The following is a 25,400-nucleotide window of genomic DNA, read 5'->3' as shown; positions in this document are numbered from 1 at the left end:
GTGTTCCTGGAAGTCATGACTGCAGGACAGAGCCCCGAGGCCTGGAGAAATGACAGCATTGATGATGTGGGGACAGAGTCAGTGTCCTTATCATACCCATGATTCATAGCTGATGTGTGTTTATGTGAAGTTGGCCAAATTAGTGTCCAGTGATGGTCATAAAATGGAAAAGACCTCATTTTTTTTTTGTGGTTTATTTTCTCTGCCAACTATTGTAGCCATTTCCCTTCTGACGTTCTCTGGGTTAGATCTTTTCGTCATATATCATCAGTCTCGGCATGTTTTTTGGACTTGGTCCACAACACAGTATCTAAAATTGCTGATTCTTTTTGAACTGATAAATTACACATTTGGTGATCTGAGTGACAAGTTCTATATTCTGTGGTGCTGATGTGTCCAGATTTTTATTTTTTTAAGGACGGGAAATTCTGCAAGTGCCAAATTCTGTGGTCTTGATATCTTGGTGGGTGATTTCGGATGGCTCTCGGCACCTTTAGTCAATACTTTAAGAACTTCACTGAGAACCAAGGTACATAGAATGCTGGCTACAAAGACTGCCACCTGCTGTGGCTGCTAAGTGTATGTGGCAATGCACTCCCTTTTGGAACTCAGGCCAATGCTTCTCTGGCCTCCTTGCTGTAGAAAGCAAGGGGAGGGGGAGACCAAGGCCAGGGGTGCTCAAGTGTCAGCTACTGTAGGAACACACAGGAGCAGCACTGAGATTCTGCTGGGTTGTCATGGGACGACAGCTTACCTCTACATGCACTAAAACAGCCACCACCCTGAGACGCACCCCTCATGGCCACAGTCTCCTACCGTGACACATGTCTGATTTCAGCAGAGACATCTTGGGGAAGTGGAGGAGAAGATTCCCACAGCCATACCCAGTGATCTTTCCCATCAGAAACACTTGTTCTTCCATGGAAGCATGTGTTTCCAACCGGAATCCTTAGATCTGACTTCCAGGCTCCAGAGCACCAGGTGACTCCATGTACTTCCCTTGGGAATTCCTGCATGGTCTCATCTTTCTACTCAATGGTCAGTCAATACATTCTTTGTAGGTTCTCCTTAGAACTTTGTCGGTTCCCCTTAGAAAGCTGCAGGGCATTTTACTAACAACCGCTTCCCTTGTCGCAATGTCCCCTGTCCTGTCCATAGTCAGTTAAACCTTGCTTTCCTCTGATTGCTCTAATACTGATGAGCTGCTGGAGCTAGGAAACTGAAACCATGTGAAGCCAGTCCCTTGTTTGGAACCAACAACAGCGGGACCCAGAGGAAAGGCCTTGCCTCAGGCTACCGTCTACAGTGGAGACAGACCCACGGTGATAAACAGGCAAGATTTCCAAGCCAGTTTTCACCAGTTACATTAAGTCTAGGGCACAAATGAGCTGAGAGGCTTTCAGACTTAGTGGAGCTCCAAAGGGTCCATTAAAAGGGAACTCGGGAGTCCATCTAGAATGATGGGCTGAGGGGAACCTTCCCTGTGGCCTGGCTTCTGCGTTCTAAAACACAGCTGCAGACAGGTACTGAGATCACGAACACTCACCTGATGAGTATGATTTCCAGGAACATACACAGACTTAAACTGTCTCATGAGAGTCCTAGCTCTGGCAATCTCCTGGAGAGACGTGAAGACATCATTCACAGCATTTTGGGATTTTGGAAATGTCAGGTTAGTTGCAGAGTCACAGCCTGAAACAGTCGAGAGATATTTTCGTAAGTGAGCAAATCCTTAAATTAAGTTTGCCTCATGACATCTTGAGCTCAGTATAACAGTCTGGAATGCCTTCAACCCTAGTTCGCTCTTGCTGTTCACGAACATGAGTAATGAGACCCGCTGAGCGTGAACACTTTTGACAGAAGCGGGCTTCGGGGTCGCCTGGCACCACAGCCACTGGTTCCAGTCACTAGCCTGCAGAGGCTTCACGGAGGACAGACTCCCGAGGGGCTTGGATTCCCAGACACTGGAAACCAAGAGGAACACAAGGAAAATGGACGAGAGTACTGTGATGAAACCTTCGTCTGGAAGCCACTGACAGTTTCCAGGTCTGACAGCAAGATGGAGAAAGGTGACAGGGCCACGCCAAGAGTGGAACTAGCTGGGACGGGTACGTGCAAAGTGGTTGAATGTGCTAAACCAGGTGCCGGACCATTTAAAGGGGAGCTAATAAAAACGCAAAGGCGGCAATCGCACTCGCTGATGACTACTCTGATGTTATGTATCCACTCAGGAAGAGAAACAATCAAGGATAAGACAGAAGTTAACAAAACGAGATACACTGAGAACATTCACCCTCAATTCACAGATACACCAGTTGGGTCAACTCATCACCTCTCACGTGACCCCTGAGGTCACTGGTACAATTTCTCCCCTTTAGAACATAAGGACATTGAGATGCAGGTTTAGGTTCTCCTGTGACTAGGCACTGCCATGGCCTTGCTATGTCGACTCAGTCATCCAGGCCTGTGTGCTCTGCTGTTCAGCTGAACACGTGCCTGCCCATCTCACCCCATCAGGGAACCCTAAATCTGTCAGCAGACACTCTTGATTCTTCCCCTTGAATCCACCAGTCTGCCTTCTGACCCTATGGATTCACTGACAGGACATTCCATAGAAACAGACCATAGAATACCCAGCTTTTTGCAGTTGACTTCCTGTATCTGCCTTGTTTTCAGGGCTCATTCAGGCTGCGGTACACACCACCACTTCATCACTTCTTTTTACTGCACAGTTACGGTGCATTCTACGGTATCAGTGCACGGCATTCCATGTGTCTGCACAGGTATCTGGAACACCCACAGCAGGAAATTTTAGAGAGAAAATAGTTTCTCGGTTGGCAGGCCCTTGGGAAGTCTCTGTATCTCAGTTAACATGCTAATGCTGGTAGTTCTGCAAGGACAAGCTTTGGTGTGGACATACACATTCATTTCTCCCATGTGCACGCACTGGCAGCTCTGTGTTAACCGTCTGAAGAACGCCAGATCCACAGTGTCCCAAATGATGCGCCACTTGACACTCCCACCAATACTCTTAAGAGGGTTTCAGTTTCTCTACATCTTTGTCAACTTTTACTAATATCTATTTTCTTGACCATAGCTATCCAAACACCTGTGAAATAAGGAGATACTTGTCAATTTTGATAATCAAGGAAATTGTTTTGGGAAGGAAAAGGTGGAGTCAACTAAGCTTAAACTAACAGAGGATGCATCTGGCATACACAGAAGCATCCAGAGGACCCGGGCTGCCCCCATGCAGAGAGGTGGTATGTGTGTGGATGAGCCCATACTCTTCATTAGTATGTGACACTGTGTGTAGTAACTATTACGGGTAGGCAAAGTTTCCTGGTTTCCACAAATGTCTGACTTGTCGTTAAAAAAACAAACAATCTAGATGCCCTTCAATGGAGGAATGGATGAAGAAAGTATGGAATGTATACATATTAGAGTACTACTCAGCAGTAAAAAACAAGGACTTCTTGAATTTTGTGTACAAATGGATGGAAATAAAAAACACTATCCTGAGGTAAGCCAGACCCAAAAAGAGGAACTTGGGATGTATTCACTCATATTTGGTTTCTAGCCATAAATAAAGGACATTGAGCTTATAATTCGTGATCCTAGAGAAGCTAAATAAGAAGGTGAATCCAAAGACAAACATATAGGCATCCTCCTGAATATTAACCTTCATCAGGCAATGAAAGGAGACAGAGACAGAGACCCACATTGGAGCGCCGGACAGAAATCTCAAGGTCCAAATCAGGAGCAGAAGGAGAGGGAGCACGAGCAAGGAACTCAGGATCACGAGGGGTGCACCCACACACTGAGACAATGGGGTGTTCTATTGGGAACTCACCAAGGCCAGCTGACCTGGGTCTGAAAAAGCCTGGGATAAAACTGGACTCGCTGAACATAGCGGACAATGAGGACTACTGAGAACTCAAGAACAATGGCAATGGGTTTTGATCCTACTGCACGTACTGGCTTTGGGGGAGCCTAGGCAGTTTGGATGCTCACCTTACTAAACCTGGATGGAGGTGGGCGGTCCTTGGACTTCCCACAGGTCAGGGAACCCTGATTGCTCTTCAAGCTGATGAGGGAGAGGGACTTGATCGGGGGAGGGGGAGGGAAATGGGAGGCGGTGGCGGGGAGGAGGCAGAAATCCTTAATAAATAAATAAATTAAAAAAATTGATCTATGGCATAGTGGTTTGAATGAGAAATGTCCCCCATATGCTCAGGCATTTGGACCCTTGGTCCTCCATTAGTGGCACTGCTTGGGGGAGAGATGGGATTTTCAGGGTAGAGCCTTGCTGGAGGAAGCATGTCACTGGGGCAGGGAGCTGTCTTGATAAAGTGTGGTCAGCTAGCTCCCATTCCTGCCACCATGCCTGCCTGCTGTGAAACGCTTCCTGCCATTACAGACTCTATATCCCTTTGTAACCAGAAGCCAAAACAAACCCCTTCCTCCCTGAGTTGATTTCGGTCATGGTATTTTATCACAGCACAGACAAGTAACTAATACATATAGTTTTACTAGTGTTGTTATATTAAAACACTAGAGGCTGGGTACCTTATGAAGGTAAAAAGTTTCCATGATAATCTTAGAGGCTGAAAAGCTGAGATCTGTTTGGCCTCTAGTGAGGAGACTTGGTATGGTCACAGCATGGCATCATGAGGAGAGAATGTGAGGGGACAGATCACATGGTGAGACAAGAAGCAAGGGTACAGAGACCAGCCTTACTCTTTACACAATTCACCCTTTTAATAATTCTTTCTACAGAATCAGAACTGATCCCTTCTGAGGAATGTCAGTGACCTGTTGACCGTCCCGTCTCACCTCTTGACGCTGTACCACCCTGTCATATCAGCACCCTGGGGGATGACCTTCCAGCACAGGAACCTTTGGGGACAACCCACACCTCACTGTGCAGAGGTGAAGAACAGAGTGGGGAAACCTCTCTGTGTTCGTTCAGCAGACTCTGCATGGAGGACTCCAGCGGGGGTGTAGAAGGAAGTTGATGGAGAGAATCCAAGACCACACAAATCCTTGGAACAATCCCATGCCAAACCTTGTGGAGAGGGGAAACCTGTAGTTTTCTGAGATACATGCCTATAATTTCTTCTTGCATTCTGAAAAGGTTCAAAACTAGGAAAAGCTGGGCTGCAAAAGGCCGGAGTGTGGAATAGACTCACATCCTGGCTGCTATTTGCACTGAAGCTCAACCGAGACAACACAGCCTGTGCCTTACTATCAACAAAAGGAGGAAGGCCAAGGGCGTGGCTTTTCGTTCACTATGAGGGTTCTTTCTGTAAACTCAGGTAAGGAAATCTGTCTATCATCTATCTATCTATCTATCTATCTATCTATCTATCTATCATCTAATCTATCCATTTAGATTATTCATTACCTTGTCAAGAAACAAAGACATGAAAACAAGCAGAAACATCCCTAGTTCTAATACCACACAACATATTTTTAATTCCGCTAAAAGACTAGTAGACTAACATTTTATGTAAAGTAACTTATATTCTATAGAACAGAAAAAGTCATTCAGTTTCCCACTGGCCATTTTAATTTGGGAGAAGTATACGAAGGAACACATTTATCCATTAGGCAGAGTTTAGTATGACATCATTACTAGATGGAAGATGATTTAGTGAAAAGTCTAGACTACTTGGGGAACTGTGCATACTACATCAAAGTTAAGGCAGAAGCTGGGAACTCACACGGGTTAAGGTCAACTACAGAGCAGGCTGTATGATAGAAGTGTGTATGGGTTACTGTTCAACTCAACTCAAGTAACCCAGCTGAACAACAGAAACTGCTGGAAGGAAGGCAAAGGCCAAACTTGACCGATAAAGCAAAGATCATTTAAGAAGGTGTGCTGTTCAAACGGCCCATAAGGATAACTTCTGTTCAAACTGCCAACCCTCTCCAACTTTCCTGTTTTCTTCAAAGCAAGTGTCCGGAGACGCACATGTTTTGGGGAGAGCAGCTGAAGGGGATTCACTTCTAATTGGTCTTTAACCATTTTTCACAATTTACTTAAATTTCACTGTTTTACATTGACTTACCCAAGTCATATAGTAAAACTTGCACATATAATATCTTTCCAAAAAAGGTAAAACAAACAAGCCAGAATGGGACAAAACCAACAAACAGAAAAAAGGAGCCTTTTATCTTTTATTTTTGTTGTTGTCCTCATTATCATTATTATTTTTAGATCTGGTTGTATTGTAATAAAAGAGAAAGAAAGGGTGTGGATTTGGGTGAGTAGGGAAGTGGGGAGGACTTAGGGAAGGGGAAATTAATTATAATATATTATATGAAAAAACTGATTTTCAATTAAATTTTCAATTTTCAAAGTAAAAAATTCTTTCCAAATAAAAGTTTCTTGCTAATGATGGTGGCTACATTCGTAATTTATGGCCTTAAATGGCTAAGGAAGGAGAATTGCAGGTTCAACACCAGCCTGAGCTACATAGCAACATTCTGTCTCAAAAACCCAAACAAAGAAATAAAACAACAGAAAAAGAAACACAGATCAGAAATATCAGTGACTAATACACGATACCCCATTAATGTCCCTGGTAGAGACAGGGTTTGAGACGTCTTTCCGATGGCAGATTAGCAGTCCTGTAGACACCAGGATTCCCAGCATTCAACGGCACATCTGGGGAGGCTGTTGATCCCATATTCTTATTGCAGTCAATGGAAAAGAGGGGACATGGGCACAAAAGCTACAACATGGGATGAGCCGTTTCCTACTGTATTAGCCATCTCTACGTTCTCTGATGTCCTTTCTAGTTCAGTGGTTCCCAGTCTTCCTAATGCTGCATCCCTCTAACACAGTTCCTCATGTTGTGGTGACCTCCAATCATAAAATTATTTTCTTTGCTACTTCATAACTGGAACTGGAATTTTGCTACTGTTGTGACTTGTAATGTAATTATCTGTGTGTTCCAATGGTCTTAGGTGATCTCTGTGAAAGGGATAGTAAACCACTAAAGGGAGAGCGACCCACAGGTTGAGAACTGTTGTTCTAGTCGGTAACTACACTAAGAAGTTCGTGGACATTAGCCCATAGCCCATATGATCTCCACAGAAAGCCAATGTGGCAACATGGCAGACAATATTACCATCCTCACTTTGTAGATGGAGCAAGGGAGCCACTGAAAAGTAACACAAGACCAGCCCAGCAACCAGTGGCAAAGCTAAGAGGTAAGCTCTTGCCGTCTCACTCCAAAGGTGGCTTACTCACCATGCATGATGCCATACATGTTAAGAGCATGTGCATACATGAAAAATTAAAAAATACACTTAGCTCATCTTTATACTAAAGACATTCTTTTCTTAAAAAAATAATTTATTTACTTCTACTTCATTTGCATTAGTATTGTGCCCCCATGTATGTCTGTGTGAGGGTGTCAGATCCTGGCGTTAGAGGCAGTTGTTGGCTGCCATGTGGGTGCTGAGAATTGAACCCAAGTCCTCTGGAAGAGCACTCAGTGCTTTTAACCGCTGAGCCATCGCTCTAGCCCCCTAAAGACATTCTTTTACAATGGTCTGGTAAATGCTTTTCTTACTGAGAAGAACTAGGACTGTCCCAGAAGTAGAGATTATGGGCTGGCTTGCAGTTAGACCCAGGTCCTTTCTGGCTATGTAAGGTGTGAGTCTTTCCCAGACTTGCTGCACAGTCTCCTTTGAATCTGTGCTCTGTCGCGTGCCATATTCAGTTACTTCTACGGCTCCTTGAACAGCCTGCTCCATTAAGCCAGCTCACTCGATAACAGTCTGTTTTTTTTTAAAAGGCAACTCAAGTGTATGAATCCAGGCAATTCTCATTTAAGCCCCTTAGTTAAAGAGATAATAAAGCAGTGGCAGATGCCAGCCTTTAGCTGAGCATGGCCCGTACACCCCAGAGACCCGCCTTTTGATAAGGGAGGCTCCCAAACCCCTAGGGCACCACTGTGCTCTTCTAAAATGGGGGTGGCTCATGTCCCCGTGATACCTTTCTGTGGAGGGCTTTGGGTCTCTTGGGCAGTGTCTAGTTACTCCCTGGAGTAACCACACAAAGCTCCTGTGTTGACGTCCCTTCCTCTGCCCTCCTCCCACCCTTCTCATCTACTCAAGGCTCTTTACCACAGCAATGGGAGACCAGCGGTTTCCATAGCTCTCAACCCTGGAGGGACGGCCCCTTCCAGCCATTACACTGTTCAAATGGAGGGAGGCTTGGATAGTTTAGTAGTCTCCAGGGATGGCTGAAATGGCTCGCCCCTCCTTGTTTGGGGTGGCTGAATTCTCCCTAGTTTTCCTAGGGACCAGGCTTGGAGCTCCCTGGCTCTTCATAAGCTCATGGCTTTTCACATGCTTGTCCTTATTCCTCAAGCATTCAAGAAAGTGAAGCAAGCATCTCAAATAGGAGGTTGTGCCAGGCTTGGCTGGAGTTGAATGGCCCTTATGGAAACCCTTCGGCATACCCTCGCACACCTGTGTGCACATGCACTTGTGCTGATTAAACATCAGCATGGGTACTTCTGCAACTGGATATGCTGAAGAGAAGGGGAACGGCTACAGCTGGATTCGAAACGGCTCTATTTACGGATACTATTCTCCTTAAAGGTCTAAAATTCCCCCAGGCCCTTGAAATCTATCTAGAAAATGACGGAGTAAAAACTGACGTTCAGCCTGACCAAATGGCAGTTAGTTCTCTTCCAGGTCTAAGCTAGTATCCCCATCCCTGTACTGCCTGGGAGTTTTGAACACCAGCCCACTTTCTTGTTGTGCCCCAGCTCTCAGCAGGCTCCAAACAGCAGGGCCTGCCTCTAGGAGGTATGAGAGGAAAGGTCATCTCAGGTCTGACACGGCCAAAGGGGTCAAACCACTGAGAGGTCATGACCTCCCTCATCCATCCAGCAGGCTGACATTCCCTTTTCTCCCTTTTGAAATGATTGCTTTTTAACATGGAGTCTTTTCTTAGGGTTCTCACTATAATTCTTGGTAAATGAAAATAAAACTTAAAAAATGAAAAACCAAATAAACTTTGAAAATGGGACGACGTCTGAAATCTTTTAAAGTTGAACTGGATAAAACAACTGCTGAGGAGGGCGGTCCCACCTGAGCAGGTGAGGCAAGGGACAGCCCGAGTCCTCTCTCCAAGCCTGCTTAGGATGGACAGGAGAGTGGAAATTGTTTAAAATGAGAATCATGCAACCAGATTTCTCGAACACATATCAGTAGCCATTCATCTATCCACCCAAGCATCCATCCCCCAATATATATACACACACATATCCACATCCATCCACCCAAATACAAATGTGTATGCATACATATCCATATACATCCCCAAATACATACACTCAGATATTATACCCATATGTTAACCTACCCGCATAGACAAGTATAATTTTGTTTGAATTAACATCTAGCTGTGTGCACTCACTGCTCTTTCAATGCCCTTTCTTTGGCCACCATCTGCTGCAGAGTTCTGTTCTCACAATCCGTTACATCTTGCTAGGGATTCTGACTACCATGTAGTCCACTTCAGTGGACCCATAAGTTAAAGAAGCCCACAGCACAGTCAGGGGCAGAATTCTTGTGGATTTTAATGTCTTACTCCCCTCCCCAGACCTTTTGCAGTTGCATTGTTCCAACTTCAAAAGCACTGTTTAAGAGTGACTCATCTTTAGAGACCTTTGAAAGCATTCAATTAGGTTTGTCACTGAAGACAGGTTTTGTTTATTTATATTTCATCAGTATGTGAAAACATTTAATTAAATATTGCGATTTAGTAACAAGTACAACTGACAGAAGTGGGCTTTAAAGACATGCATAGTATGACTTTCCAGAAGGACTCAGCTCCACCACAAACAGCAGCCCCGTGCAGACACATGGATGTGGTTTGAGAAAAGCTGGGGGGGCGGGGGAGATGGAGTCTTGGCTTCTATTATATTTTATAAGGGATTAAAGAACATTAGTCATTCTCGTGATGGGGTCATGTGGAGGCTGGTTAAGAATGTGAGAAATATATGTATACACACATAAAGTCATGTATGTATTTATAATACATATATATTTCTGAGGTTCTGCGTTATACTACCCAGGAATGCTGTGTCATCAATCTCATGGTTAATGATTTAGGATGGCTTTAAAGTTCCTATATATAAAGTTGTAATCTGGGCTGTCAGGTTTCAGGCCTTGCATGGCCACTTTTCTCCTTCATTGTCAAGTCCTGGAGCTACATGTGTGGCAGGAGACCCTGTATAAGTGTGGTGGCAATGGCATCATGTCGTATGAGCAAATAAGGCTGCCCTAATAAAGTTCAAGCCAGAAACACAAATGTCCAGGTCACTAGGGGCTCAGAGTATAACTAGATAACCCCAAAGGCTGGCCTTCTATACACCTCTGCTCTGCTATACACCAATCCTCTATCACTGAACCTTGTTCGTTCCCCTCAATCTCTAAGACTGTTATTGGTACTCAATTGACAGTGGAGGTCTGGAGACAAGCTCCCTTGGGAGTAGGGATGATAAGCTGTCTTTTTTTTCTCTGCTGGTCTAGCATAGTGCCTGACTCAAAGAAGACAGACATCTCTCGAATAAACGAATGTGAAAGGCAGAGGGACTAGCGGGGAAAGTTTTGAATCAGACCAAACATGCCAGAAAGCAACAGTACTGATTTTCTTGGGCAGATGATGAATTGTCCCTGCAGGAAATTTCAAACAAAGAGCTCCAGCCTGGTTCTGAGCAACTGCAGGGTACCAGGAGAGGTGGAGCAACTCCCAAAAAAGTTACTGCAGAAGAACAAATTCAGATGACGGAGAAATTCTGTTTGTCTGTGCAACATGAAAAACTAAACTATATTTCCCTTAAGTATATACATATATCTGACAAAAGCGTTTAAAAAGCAGAGGGAATGATAAATATGGATCTTGGAGAACTGATTAGCTCTGGAGAGGGTGAGGGTGGGGAGGTGGGTGGTAAGCAAAGGAACAGGATAAAAGGGGCAGTGAGTACTTCTATTTAATTATGTTTTCTAGGATGATTTTATATATACATACACACAAACACTATATAATATGCATATTATATATCAATATATATCACGTAAGCATTTGTATGTGCTAACTATCATCTTTCAAAGTACCACGTAAACCAGTCTGCCTACCTTCTAAGCCTCCAGCAGATTCAGCTTTTAAAATAGCTGATTAAAGGAATGAGCAGCAGCTGAAATCTGTTATTATCAGGCAGGTCTGGGATGCTGGGAGACAAGGGAAGACTGGTCTATTCAGATGAGAACATGGAACAGTTGCAATGGCTGCCCAGAATTCTTGTCTCAGTTTTGAGGCTCTTACCGTATGGAAGGGAAGGACAACCAGTAGCAATATTTTGCAGAACTGCATATTTGAAAAAAAATATTTCTGGTGTGTATGTGTGTGTGCATGTGTGTGTGCATGGTGTGGTCTCTCATGTGTGTGTGCATGTGTATGTGCATGGTGTGGTCTCTCATGTGTGCACACCAAAAGCCAGAGGTAGTTGATACTGGGTGTCTGCTATCATGCTCCACTTTAGATTCCGAGATAGGGCCGTTCACTGAACTTGTATTGGCTACTTTTGGTACATGGAGAGCCTCAGGGATCAGCATAGCTCCACCCCTCCACCCCTGGAGTCCCAGGCACATGGTACTTTAATATGGGGATCCAAATACCAGGTCTTCAGGCTTACACGGCAAGTACTTCAGCAAATGAGCCATTGGGCCAGCCCTTACATTTTAGAGATAACTCCTTCTAGCAGGAAACAGAGTCAAATTGCCAGAGAGGCTCAGAAAGCAAATTTCCTATCCCATGTAGGCAGAGGGATTGGCACCCTGACTTCCATAATGCTTCAGGAAATATCCAGGTCAGAGCAAAATAGAGAATTCTAGATTATCACAAAAACAGTGAAGTAGCCTAAGCTATTTCTAAACCCTGCCTCCAAGATGCCTCTGAGGAGTCTCTCCAGAGCAGCTCTACTGAAGCCGTAACTGTGCCAAGCCAGTTATCAAGATTTTATGCGGCTGAATTAGGGAAGCTGTGAGAAACCCACAGACCATGTGAGACAGAGTCATGCATACAATGTCACATATTAGTTGTTACATTGTGAAATCACCCAAAGGCACTGCAAAGTGACCCTGATCCATGTCACATGATCATCTGTCATGCTGGCACCACAGCAAAGTCAGGTCTCTTTCATATCATGTCGACTTGCCCCTTTCCCAGTCATAGAAACTTTCTGTAAGTGGGAAAATGCCCACACACCTGCTGACCCCAGAGCTCATGGCCACCAACTCTGACATCCCCACAAGCAGCTGGCACAAGGGCTCCCAGTGGCAATCCCAGCCAAGGATTCATACTGGTGATTCTCACAGTGAGCCTTCCTAAGAGGTCGCTGGTTTTTATTATGCTGAGTTAATTCTATTGAATTAAAAACCAGCTGTTTCCACTCTATTAAGTCCCCTTTCAAACTGGGTGGACATTCCTGGTGGCTCTGAAGAGCACCAAATGGTTTGCGGCCTCTCAGAGCTGACTTGGAGATGCTCCCTCCCTCTGGTTATCTCACCAGCTGTAGTCAGGTGTACGGAACTGGGGGGAGGCTGCACCGTCTTCATGAACACTATGACAATTCTGTTGGTTTCACTTTGTGCACTACTGTAGGGGGCCGAGGCCCGCAAGGGCCTCACCATAACCCGCCCATGAATGAAGCACAGTCGGCAGTTTTGCATTGCAGCTTGCTTACTTCTGGGGGTGGGGTGGGTGAGGCAGGATGTGTATAAAAATGAACAGTAGAGATAACACTGGATGGATGTAAACCTGTGGATGGGGCTTGCCTACATGCGTTTCTCTGGCTTGAAAAGAGCTTGCCGTTGCTGGATTGCAGAGAGAAGATGCTCTCAGTGCAGCTCACTTGAGCTGCAGGCCATGGTAAATAGAGTGGTGGAAGTCAGTGAAGACCTTGGTATGAAAGTAAACAGAGAAGACTCAGATTCAACACATGGGAAGGGCGCACAAGGATTTTAACACTGTAATAAAGAATCAGAGCCTCAAGCAAGTAGTCAACTTTGTCTCTCTGGGAGAAAACCTCAGTTCAAAGGAGGGATCTATTTCAGACATCAAGAGGTGGATAGGGATAGCGAGGGCTGCATTCCAGGCACTAGGAAAGGTTTGGTCAACAAGAGACATAATGACAACAAAATTACAAGTACATGAGACACTTGTCTTGAGCTGCCTTCTTTACAACTCCAAAGCCTGGACAATGAAACTCTCCTCAGAACAGCGGCTGAATGTGTTTGAGATGGCATGTCTCAGGAGGATTCTAGGTGTCACATGAAGAGATAGACTGTGCAACGATGACATTAAGAAACGTCTCCATGTACAGAAGGAAGTAAACTGCAGGATATGGCAAGGGCGCTTGAGATACTTCGGCTATGTCACGAGAATGAATGATAGCAGATACCCGAACATAGCACTGCTTGGAGGAATGCATGGGATAAGGCAAAAAGGAAGGACCAAAAAACACTGGATAGACAGCATAAAGGAAGACTGTGGAACCTTGGGTGTGACAATAACACAAGCATCTAGGACTGCCCAGGATAGGAATAACTGGAGAACCACCATAAATGGGCTGCCCCCGCATGCTTAAGCATTGCCAGGCATAGATGATGGTGATGATGATCTTAGAGAAGCAGTTCAGAACCAGTGTTCCAGGTCAGCAAGTCAGAGGGTAGAAAAGAGAAAAGTTTGGAGGTTCCTTCCACAGATGGCTCCTTCCCTGACTTGCTCCAAGGGTGATGGAGGTGGGTCTTGTATCTTATCTGTTGCTTTCATTGGTTAACTAATAAAGAAAACTGCTTGGCCTGATAGGACAGAAAATTAGGTAGGCGGAGTAGACAGAACAGAATGCTGGGAGAAAGAAGCCAAGTCAGGCAGTGGCCATGATTCTCCCATGGGACACAGATGCAGGTTAAGATCCTCCCTTGTAAGCCACCAGCTCGTGGTGCTACACAGAATATTAGAAATGGGTTAGATCAATATGTAAGAGTTAGCCAATAAGAGGTTAGAGCTAATGGGCCAAGCAGTGTTTATAAGAATACAGTTTCCGTGTAATTATTTCGGGTAAAGCTAGGCACGCGGGCGGCAGGACACCAGGAACGTGGCCCGCTACTCCCCACTACACAAGGGGATCCCACAGCGGTGCCCTATGGCCACTGTCTTTGATGGGTCCTGAACCATGTTTGCCTCCATATCCTGTTCTTCCCTATTCTCCATTGCAGGCTATGCACAGGGGAGTGTGGTGGGGCTTGACAGGTCTGACACGACAGAAGAGAAGCCAGGATCCCCTCACCAGGAAGACAGCCCGAAGGCTTCCTGGGGTTGTGGAAGCACCTTCTCCTTCATTCTGAACCTCAGCCTGCACCCAAACGTTTGCTGGTTTCAACAATGCTCTGAAATTCCCCCCAGGAGATAAGGCTGTACTTATTACAGAAATGGCAATGAACCATTGTGGAAGGGAAGACTGGGGGGCTGGACAGTGCCCTGTGTAGCTGGGAGGTGCCCTGGGATACTGTTCTTATCTGGGTTTCACTGAATGTGTACTTGTCATAGAGTAATGCAAGTCCAATAGTTACATAACCCTGCGCTGCAGCTAACTGTTAGTTTGTAGAAAGGATGAAATCAGATGTTCAAAACGAGACATATTTAAAAGCCTTTCACAGGCTGTCTGGCCCTTCGGCCTCATGTTCTCATGGCCACTTAGAAGACGGCTTTGAAACTTTCTTTCCCATTGTGTTTCTTGACTCCAGAGTCACTGGGCTGACTGACAGAAGGCTCTGTGAGCAGGGGGTGGAGTGTGGGCTGGGAGGGGTATTAGTGCTTCCCACACCGTATTTGGGGCAAGGAAAGGTGGTTAATAACCTGGAACCATCTTCTCATCTATTTGAGAGAAGGGGAAGAATGGACGGGAAGCCGGTTGGCTTAAAGTTTCTTTCAACCCTTTTGTTTCTTTTAAGAACAGAAGCGCAAATGGAGTTTATTTTTCTTCCAGTAGCAGACAGATCAAATGTGCCCAGGCCTCTGCCCTCCTCCCAGCATGCACACAAATCACTCTCTGCCCCCCCTCCCCCCCGGCCCCCGGCACCTGCTGTTGTAAATCTCCATTGACCTGAGCCAGCATCGCTATGCTTGAAATTTAAGCTTCTACTAAACGAGGCTCCTTATCTATTGCTTTTCTGTGCTTTATTCTGGAGGCAGTGTGGATTCATGTGTGGGTTGGTCAACCCTGATTCAGAGATGGGATGTGGGCCAGAAAGGCTGCTAATGGGCCTGGGGCAAGAAAGAGAAGGGTAAAAATAGCGCCCTGCTCCTATCCTTTTTTGTGATGCAGGAGTGCCATGGCGGAGGGCAGAGGAATCCAGCAAGCTTTTGGCCAAGAGCCTGACTCCAAAGTCCAAAAGTCCAGGTTCCAAGTGTATTCTGATCTTGCTCCAAGGGGAGCTGGGATGTAGAAGGGGCAGGACACAGAAACTTCAGGATGCAGTAGAGGGAGGACCTCCTGCACTGGAGGGTGGATGCAGTCTTCTAGAAGCATCTTACCTGGTCCAAACCCATGCTGACTTAGGCGCCTACACAGCTTCCCACCACTTCTTTCATCCCCTAGTAGAGAACCCAAGGATGAATAGCAATGCCTAGAATGTGTCTTTAACTCTGTCAGCAAAAGTAAGTGATTACAAAGACTCAGGGTGTCTTTCTTTCAGTTGCTTCTGAGCAGGGTCTTCTCGAGACAGCGTTTCTTTGTAGATTTGGTGCCTGTCCTGGAACTAGCTCTTGTAGAACTGGTTGGCCTCAAACTCACAGAGATCTGTTTACCTCTGTACCTCTGCCTCCCGAGTGCTGGGATTAAAGGCGTGTGCCAGCCACCACTGCCCGGCTAGAGCAGGGTCATTTTAAAACCAGCAGCTGCTTTCAAAATTCCCCTCTGTCCCTGCTGTAATGGAGAGTGACTGAGTGAAGGTATGGGGCTCAGATCTCCTCCCTTTGCAAGAGGGGCATCCAAACCAGGAATCAGAGCTAGCTCTGTATTCTGCAGGCTGAGAAGGGCTGCAGGGTCCCAGAGGAGAGGACTGAGTTTGTTTAGAATAAAGACATCATGATGATTAGAATTCCTTTTGGGCCTCCATTATGGAGGGAAAAACAATCAGCCCTGATGGGCCATTGATACCACTTGAATTCTCTTCACGCACCAGCGCACAACTGCCTTCATTTCTGCAGACTCCATGCCTCCTTCCCAGGGAAACACCATTTCCAGAGCTGGGGACCAGGCTTAATGACACCCATGTGTCCCTTGCTCCTCTTCTCAGGTCACAAGGGCTCCATTGTGCACTCACAAAACTAGACATGGTGCCTTCTGAAAGCCGGGTATCCAGGATGCCTCCAGTAAAATGATCATGAGCCTGAATACAAAACAGGTTGCCTGGGCACATGCACACATGTGTGTGCACAGGTATGCACACACAAGCAAACAAACAAACCTGAAACCACCCTCCTTAGAGTGGATGGCTGTGGCTTTGGGGACCCACTTTTCCAAAAGCCTCCTGTAGGTGGTGAAAGGGGCTGATGAAGGTAGCATATCAGATATTTATACTACAATTCATAAGAGCAGCAAAATTAGTTATGGAGTAGCAGTGAAATAATTTACCAGGTGTGTGTGTGTGTGGGGGGGTCACCACAACATGGGAACTGTACTGAAGGGTCGCAGTTAGGAAGGGTGAAAACCACTGCTCTAGAACGTCATTGTCCAATAGGACTTTCCGCAGGGATCTATTGCCTAAGTATGGCTGCCACTGTGGCTGAGGATTCTGTGGCTAGTGTGCACAGCAGTAACAGGGTATGGCAGGGAGGACCAAGGCTTATTTTAATGACTGATGCATTAGAATGTCCCAGCACAGTGTCTGTGCTGAGCACATGGACGTGCTCGGCTCACAGCTGTATGGAACAGACAACTACCTGTCCAGGACTGCTTGTCTGGAATTACGGGAGGCTGTCACTTGAGGACTCAGGGACACCATTTTGAAAGTCAACTGTCAGAAACGTTTCATTAAGCATATAATTTAAGCATTTAGTGAATGCCTAAATTAAATGTTCAATTTTGAAAGCAACATGTCAATCTCATTCTTTTAAAAAATACTTGAGATTTCATACATTATTGCACCACTTTGTGCCCTTCCCATCCGCCCTTCAAACTTCTCCCATGTCTGCTCAAAGTTGCTTTCTGCTTGGCTGGTGGGGAGGAGGAGGATCTGGGGCAGGCTCATTCCTGGGTATTCGAGTTGACCTCTCCAGATGCACACTCGTGGATGCCACAAACCACTTACACAGCCTTCCCACACCCCACACACCCTGCTGCCCTCTGGCAGAAGTCACAGTGGCAACTTCATTCTTTTCAGTGTACACTCAGGGTTTCCATAGCTCTAGTGAAGGCAGTAGCACAGGGTGCTCCAGGAGATGCTGTTTCCATCTCTAAAAGCTGCCTAGCCACAGCTCTGCTGGACCACCCCGGGAGTTAGCTGGGCCTCAGACAGTGTTTGCTAACCTGAGTCCTGCCCCCTGCCTACAGCTCCCTGCCTCAGGGTGGAGAATGCCACCGTGTGACCTCAGTGTCAGGCCGGCGCTCGACTCTCACCCTCTGGGCTCTTCTTCCACACCCATAGGCTACACACCCAACTCGTGGGCACCCACTGCTCTCCTCGTTCAGCTCCCGGGCACCGCCTGCTGCAGCCGTGTCGGGAGCATCGCTGTCCCCCTCCACTTCCTTTCCTGCAGTTCTGGTGGACTCCTGCCCTGAAGGCTTGACACAGTTGTTAGTTGTAAGTTGATCCCTTCTTTTCAGTACTATTTATGGAGTACAAACTGTTCTAGGCACTGAAGGCATAGTTTCTGCACTCCTGTGGACTGGTGGGGACAGGGAAGAGAAATATTGGTAAACACGTAAATCATAACATGTCATGGGAAGCTTGTGTCTAGGGGTAGAGCTACAAGAGAGTGCAGGGAAGGCCTCCACTGTGTTCTGGAAGAAGAGGAATGTTGACAGGGATCTTTGTTGAAGTTAGTAGGCACACACTGCAGATACCCAACAAAAAGGCTGCTAGGCAGACAGGCAGCATGGGTAAAGGTAAGATGGGGTTTGGCGGTTCCAGGGGAACAACAGCCTGAGGGGCTGGCTGAGAGGGACAGAGGCAGCAAAGGCCGGGTGAAAGGGAAGAGCAGAGCATGCAGGGAGGAGAACTCCACAGTCTTGCTGCCTGTGCAGTGAGTGAAAGGCCCTGGAATATGTGGGCTGGAAAGCAGCCGTTCACCCAGACTGAGTGCTGAATAGCTCTGAATTTCACATATTTTTGGCATCTCTCAGTCCTCTGGTCCCTTCCTGACAGTAGAAACACAATGAGATACAGGGAAGCAAAAGCCCTGCTCATCCAAAATCCTAGAGGGAAGCTGGCACATTTACATGATGGTATTGTCACCACCTCTACTGAGACTTGATTCTGCCAGGAATCTGAACGGAGGGCAGAAGTCAGGCTCCAGAAAGCACCAGAGAGGGGAGGGCCTTGAACCTACCTCCACCTCCCCATTTCCGAGATCAATGGCTGATTTCCACTCTGAGAATTCAAAGTTGGTCAAGTCTCTGGGAAGGACAAGTTCTTATTACTTCAGGAGGAATTAAGGATTAAGCTGCTAGTTAAATTTCAGGATGGAATACCCCATGCAAATATTTATTCAGCCCTTGCCCTGGGGCATGGTTCTGGGAAAAACAGAACCAAACAAAAGCAACCCAACACTGCTGCCTACAAGGACTCTCTTTGCAGCCCCCAGGTGCCTAGGCCGGCTCCACAGACTCACAGTGCTGTTCTGAACTCCCCAAAGGGTCATTCATTGACCCCTCAGAACTGTCGCAGGCAGCAGAGCTGCCTTCTTCCTCCTCCTCCTCCTCACACAAATGAAACTCAGAGAAGCCAAGTGACTCTCTCAAGGTCACACAGCCATTAATGGCAGAACCATTATTTAAGGTAGGCAGTCTAGACCCAAAGCCCAGACTCTCAAATGGTATAGGTAGTCAGTGAGCACGTGAGGGTTATGATAAAGCTCAGAATAAACATGGTGAACAATTCAAACTTACACAAGTAGCCGGAGAAGACCCATCTAAGCTGTGGCAAGCCTAAATGCATGCTATTTGGAAAGTTATACGTTTTTATGAGCTGCAAGCACACACTGATGGGGGCTAATCGGTGTGATGCTAACCAGCGCAGGTCTCTGTGGCCTGCAGCCAGGCACAGCAAAGGCTAGATTGCAGCAGGGGCAGGCGGCTCATCCCGGCACTAAGCTTCCTTACGGTACAGGTGGGACCAAGCAGATATCACTTTATCAGCTTGACTCTTCTGCTCAACTCTCTTTACTCATAGTTCAGGTGACAGTGACTTAAATTAGCAAGATTCCACTGTAAGAAATAGAGCTCCCCTTTTAGACCTTACCGTAGGCACCACTGGGTAGTCACAGGTGGCTGACAACACCCCTATTCCCTTCTTTCTGGCACGTGCCAGATTTCATGATTCCCTGAGTGAGGTGGGACCACAGGACTGCATAGTAAATGGAGGCCTCTAGAAGCCTTGTACCTACCTCTGTGACCATGGAGGCTTGGAGGCATGGGTTGTCTGGCGAGAGGCCCACAGACCTGAGGGGACACAGCCCAGAGAAGACACTAATCATCATTGTTGTGTATTGCAATCAAGTCCCTACATCCAAAGGTTCTACATCCATGGATTCAACAAATTATGGATAGGAAGTTTTCTAGAAAACACTGCATCCATACTGAACATGTATAATGTGTAGGTTGTTCTTACTCCCTAAGAGTATAGTGTAACAGCCATCTGCACAGCATTTACATTATCTTGGGTATTAAAAATAATCTAGAGATGACTTAAAATGTACAGGCAACTGGCTGTGTGTAGGCTGTCTGCAAGCAGTGCATCGGTTTATATAAGACAATTAATTGGGCATTTGAGAGCTTGTATCTTGAGGCTTCTGAGATTCTATGGCTGTTTGTTATTCATTTCCCCTAACTGATACAAATCTCAGCCCTCCAACTTCTAGGTTAAAAAAAGAAAACAAATAAAAGACTCTATAGAGTCAACTAGAGGAAAATGACAGCTTTAACGTCACTGGACAGTCACCTTACGTGAGAAACAGGTATTCTCTCCAATTTATAGACATGGAAACTAAGGTCAGAGAGGGCAGGAGACTTGAAGTCAAAAAGCTAACAAGGGGAGGAGTTTCTGGACTTTGTGGTTATATGATGGTGTCTGTAAGAAGCCTAGACATCTATATTACTCTATGGACCAAACAGGGGTCCCAGGACAGTTCTGGTGATGAAGGTTCTAGTCATCCAAAGTTGCAATCCTAATACTGTATGGTTGGAGTTTCCAGCTAGGACAGGGATGGGGCAGGATACAGGAGTCTACTCAAAGGCATGGAAGGAAGAAAGAAAAATGGGCACAGAAAGGGAGGCTGGGAAAGCAGCAAGGAAGAATGGCCAAATAAGGAGGCACCAATGGTGAGCTTCCCTTCCTGTCCAGATCTGCGCACATTCGGTAAGAATACACCATATGTCTCACCCTGGCACACACGGCCATTGAGGCATGCTGCCATTGGCGGATGGCATCAAAGCCACCCCCAGAAGCCAGAAAAGAGGCCACTCCACCCCCTGTAATAGCAGCCCCCAGCCCAGCTGGCCCAGGAATTCAAACTCGAGCAGGCAGTGCACATTCCAACCCAAGTCACTGGGCAGAGAGTGAGTGGCAGTGGGGTTAGCGCGGTGTGGAAGGAAGCTTAAGGCTATTCAGCTGATCAGCCCAGTAGTGGACTCCAGAATGGCTCCTGCTCATCCTCCTCAGACTCAGCCCCATTCCCTGAATCCTAAGCTTCAGAGACAGAGCCCACCTACTTGCAGATTAAGAAATGGGTGGTTCTTGGCTAGAGAGCTGGCTAGCTGGCAAAGTGCTTGCCATGTAGCATGGGAAGCTGAGTTCACATGCTCAGCACCCATATGAAAAACAGTGTACACCTGTAATCCTGGTACTTGGAAGGTGGAGCCAGGAGGATTCAGCCAGTCTTGTATCATTGAGCTTTGGGTTTAGTAAAAGACCTTGTCCCCAAAACCAATGTGGGGAAGAGTAAAGGAAGACGCCTAACACCAAGCTCTGGCCTCCACATGAATCTGCTCCCCCAGCGTGCCAGAGATAGGTAGCTTTTCTGGAGTGGCAGTCGCAGGGCAGGGGCTACAAGGCCCCTATCTTGGTCCATGGAATCTTGACAGGGAAGCCAAGCCCTGTGAGCCAGCAGTTTGATGATCACAGTGTAGAAACAGGGAAGCTTCAAGTCGATCTGAAGATGACCTGGAAGGGCTCCCGTGACCCAGGGTTCCTAACTGCAGCTAGAAAGAGATGTGCAGCTGGAACGGCACGAAACAGGAAGCACTGCTCTAGAGTTCCGATCTCAGAAGGGACGCCCAGAGTCCCTAAGTGGAGGCTTAGGCAGGATGTGGTCAGTGCTGTGGCACCAGGAAAAGGGACTTCCTAGAGAAGTAAAGAGCAGATGTGGGCTGAGAAGACAGAGGCAGAAGGGCAATGCAGTCATAGGAAGAGTCCACGGTTCTCTGCAGGCAGGCTCTCTTGAAGGGAGTGGTCAAGAGCAGGCTCTAGGCTCCTGTTCCTGGAAATGCTCTTTTCCTTGCTAATCCAGCTCAGATGTCACTTTCCTCATGAAGTCTTCTCCAGTCTCTCAGGCTCCGGACGAGAGCAGGCTTGGTGCTCAGCTCCCCTCTCAAAGCACACAAGGAATACTACAAGTCTGGAGCTCTCCTTTAGAGGAAGCAGCAGCCTCACTCTGCTCGCTATGGGTTGGGCATGGCATCCGAGTGTCAAAGGGTCATGTGGTGGAGGTTTGGTTTCCAGGGTGCCAATGGTGGTAGGCGGTGGAACCTTTAAGTGGTGGGGTTTTAGTGGGTAATGAGGGCACTGGGGTCATTGCCTTCTGAAGGGATAAATACCAATGTGTGGAGTGAGCTGGTTACTTATGGCCAAGGTGTCTCAAGAAGCAGCATACGCAAGGCTTCCAATCTTGCTTTGTGACTGCTGCTGTATGCTCGTGACTGTAACCGTGTCTGCTACGACGCTCTCGTCAGATCTAAGCAGAGCGGGGCTGTAAGTCCTGACATTAGAACCGTGAGCTAAGAAAACTCCTTTCTTTGTACATTATCCAGCATCCAGTATTTTGTGACAGCAAAGGAAAATTGGCTAAAACGCCCTTCTCAATACAGTTTCAGAAAAGCTTTCTGTGGCTGAATTAAAATGTATTAATTGAGTCTCCACCGTGTACCAGATACAGTTTCTTAGGGTTAAAACTATGAACAAGATAACCCTCTTCCGTAGTGAACACAGAATTACCTAGAGGTAACTGCTAGAGCCACACTTCAGGTTGGGAGAACAGAGGCGTGGGAGACTGAGAACCTAGGCGAGACCGTTTCATTCTAACGAAAGCTGCTAACCAAAATGTTATCTCTAAGAAGGCAAGCAATTAATGTGTCCATACTATACAACTTCAAAAAATAAATAGAGAAGGAGGATTATTCCATCAGTCACTACAAAACGCTTTAAATCATGCACCTTTCCTGGAAACAACTTAAATGCCCCGTAACTGAAGAATGGATAAGGAAGATGTGGTACATTTACACAACGGAGTACTACACAGCAGAAAAAAATAACGACATCTTGAATTTTGCAGGCAAATGGATGGATCTAGAAAACATCATTTTGAGTGAGGTAACTCAGACCCAGAAAGACAATTATCACATGTACTCATTCATAAGTGGTTTTTAAACATAAAGCAAAGAAAACTAGCCTACAAATCACAATCCCAGAGAACCTAGACAACAATGAGGACCCTAAGAGAGACATACATAGATCTAATCTACACGGGACTGTATTTTTGTCGAAGTTGGTCTCCGAAAGATCACAGCCAATTGTATGGCTCAATCCATTCTGCACAGCTTCAATGGAGGCCGCTTTTACAGTTGAGAGTGCTATTTATGAAGAAAAGAAACTTCCTCCCTTCCAGTTCTGGAGCCTGGAAGCTGAAGCTCAGCAGGACAGCATCTGGAATGGCCATCTCGCTATGCTCCTGCAGAAAGAACTAACTGCCCCCAGGTCCCTTCATGAGGACCTTAATCCTAGTTCATGACAGAAAAGGCCTCATGACCTTCAATGTTCCCTCTCTGAGGCCCCAGCTCTCTATACTAAGATGTACGGGCAACAGCCGCAGTGTGGAGGGGCACAGTCTGCCCACAGCAGTGTGGGAAACAAAGCTCCAGGCCTGCGGTGCAGTGCAACGGAGCCGTGTGACCCACATCTTCTTCCTCCTCCCAACCCCCAGTGCATCCAAAATAGAACAATGTAGGAGGCGGCACTTAGACACATGGGATCCTTTTATTTTTAGCTCACTGAGAACATTTCATTTATCAAACAAACTAATGAGATGAAAGCCTAGCACCCCAAAATGTCCAAATGTCAATGGCACAGCAGATAAGCCCTTAGTCATGGACAAGGATAATAAGCATTAGAAATATTCCCTGTGGGCCTTATTGAATGATAGATAATACATGTAATTTTGATCCCATCTGTCTTATTTAGTTGTGATTAATACAATTATAGCATTACAGCGTAACACTAAGGTCAATGCAGAACAAGAGTGAGAATTCTTTGATTTCTTTGTTCCTACAAATAACATATTACTTTAAAAAATCTTCATGTTGTAGCAACATTACACAGGCCTATAGCAACAGAAAGGGGCACTGGGACTGTGACGCGGGTCTGTGGCTGGGGAAGGGGCACTGGGAATGTTATAGCTTTCCTAACATAATAAGACCAGAAATGTTCAGTTCCTTCTTGTGCCCAGAAACCTGGGACTTGAGAACAGCACCCTGACCAGTAGGGCTAAGCATCAGCAGGGGAGACCCCAGGACAAAAGTAATCATAGCTGTACTGTTCTAGCTTTTTAAAACTGTATTTTAAACCTCGTTTTTATTTTATTTTTTGATTTTTTTTTGAGACAAGGACTCACTATTTAGCTAAAGGTTGGCCTAAAACTCATGAACTTACTGTCTTTGCTTCCCAAGAAATGAGATTATTGGAGAGTCCCATATGCCTCGCTTGGGATGATTCTTTTACTGACCTCAAATTAAAGACTGTAATTGTTGTTGGGGCTGTTGTTTTAGTCTGTTCTCCATCCTTTCAGTTTTGAAAGCACTCGTGAAGATTGCGACATCCCTTCTCTTTCTTAAGAAAACTGAATGTGAGATTTGTATGGCAAACCTCAGGGGGGTTCTTAGGCTTCTATTTTTATATCAGCTGATTTTTAAAGGCACATCATAACCTTTTAAAACTGTTGTCTTGCTCTTATGGTTTGAGGAGAAAATAAAAGCTTGGAGCCTTAGAATGATTCATAATGGTGCTAAAATGAAATAAGCTACCAATAAAAAAGGATAAAATAAGATGCTTGATTCAAAAGCACAGAAAAATGTCCTACGTAGACGGCCAGAGTCTGTGGGAGGGTGCCCATGGCTGGTGTGATGGTTCGTCAGTTATGTTACCTCCTTTGTGTAAAGCCATCTTTTGATGTGTTCAGTTAAAATTCATTATTCCTTCCTGAACAAAGACAAGTATTATAATTTACATCGGTCTTCAAAAATTGGAGGTAGGGATGATTTTACTATGACAATGGCTGTGATTAAGTCCATGAACAATCACTAAAGGTTTTAATCTCTCCAACCAAAAGCATCATTCGCATTTCTGTAGTTTTCCATAATACAGCTATAGCTTTTAGGTTCCAGAAAATTTTATAAGGCAAAAAAAGTAGGCCCTCACCTTTTAGACACTGGTTTTTCAGCACTCAAGTCTGTCTGAATAGACAGTGAGTGTTATTAATCACCATTTGGAATCCAGGGACTTGTAGGTATTTATGGTAGGAGCACTGGAACAGACTGGTACGCATCAGAAGAAAGGGGTAATGATCTTGTGAATGGAGTTGGCTGGCCCTGTGACACTCAGCAGGTTAGCACACACTGCTGTCTTCTGACCCTGGCTTGCTGCAGCGTCCACCCCAGACACTGTTCCCAGAGTGCTCTTAGCCTTGCCACCCTAGGGTTCCAGCTGGCAGAGCTATGCTGGCCCCTGCACTGTTCCTGCAGGCTTTCTTCTCCCTAATTACATGTATTTGATCACTCAGCTAGAAAAACATCTTGGCAAATCACGCTACAGTAATC

General features: G+C 46.0%; 1 protein-coding gene across 1 annotated transcript in view; it reads right to left on the bottom strand.

Moving 5' to 3' along the window:
- The window catches only part of Scfd2 (sec1 family domain containing 2), a 352,858-nt gene that overhangs the window by 31,859 nt on the left and 295,599 nt on the right, over positions 1-25,400 (bottom strand). Inside the window, exon 6 of the mRNA XM_041671663.1 lies at positions 1,547-1,692. Within this exon, the coding sequence (XP_041527597.1) occupies positions 1,547-1,692 (146 nt within the window). The remainder of the gene's footprint in view (positions 1-1,546; positions 1,693-25,400) is intronic.

Source organism: Microtus oregoni, unplaced genomic scaffold, assembly GCF_018167655.1.
Source record: "Microtus oregoni isolate MIOR12 unplaced genomic scaffold, Mior012 000021F_ref0000039, whole genome shotgun sequence".
Taxonomy (NCBI): Eukaryota; Metazoa; Chordata; class Mammalia; order Rodentia; family Cricetidae; genus Microtus; species Microtus oregoni.
This window is presented reverse-complemented; position numbering and strand designations above follow the sequence as displayed.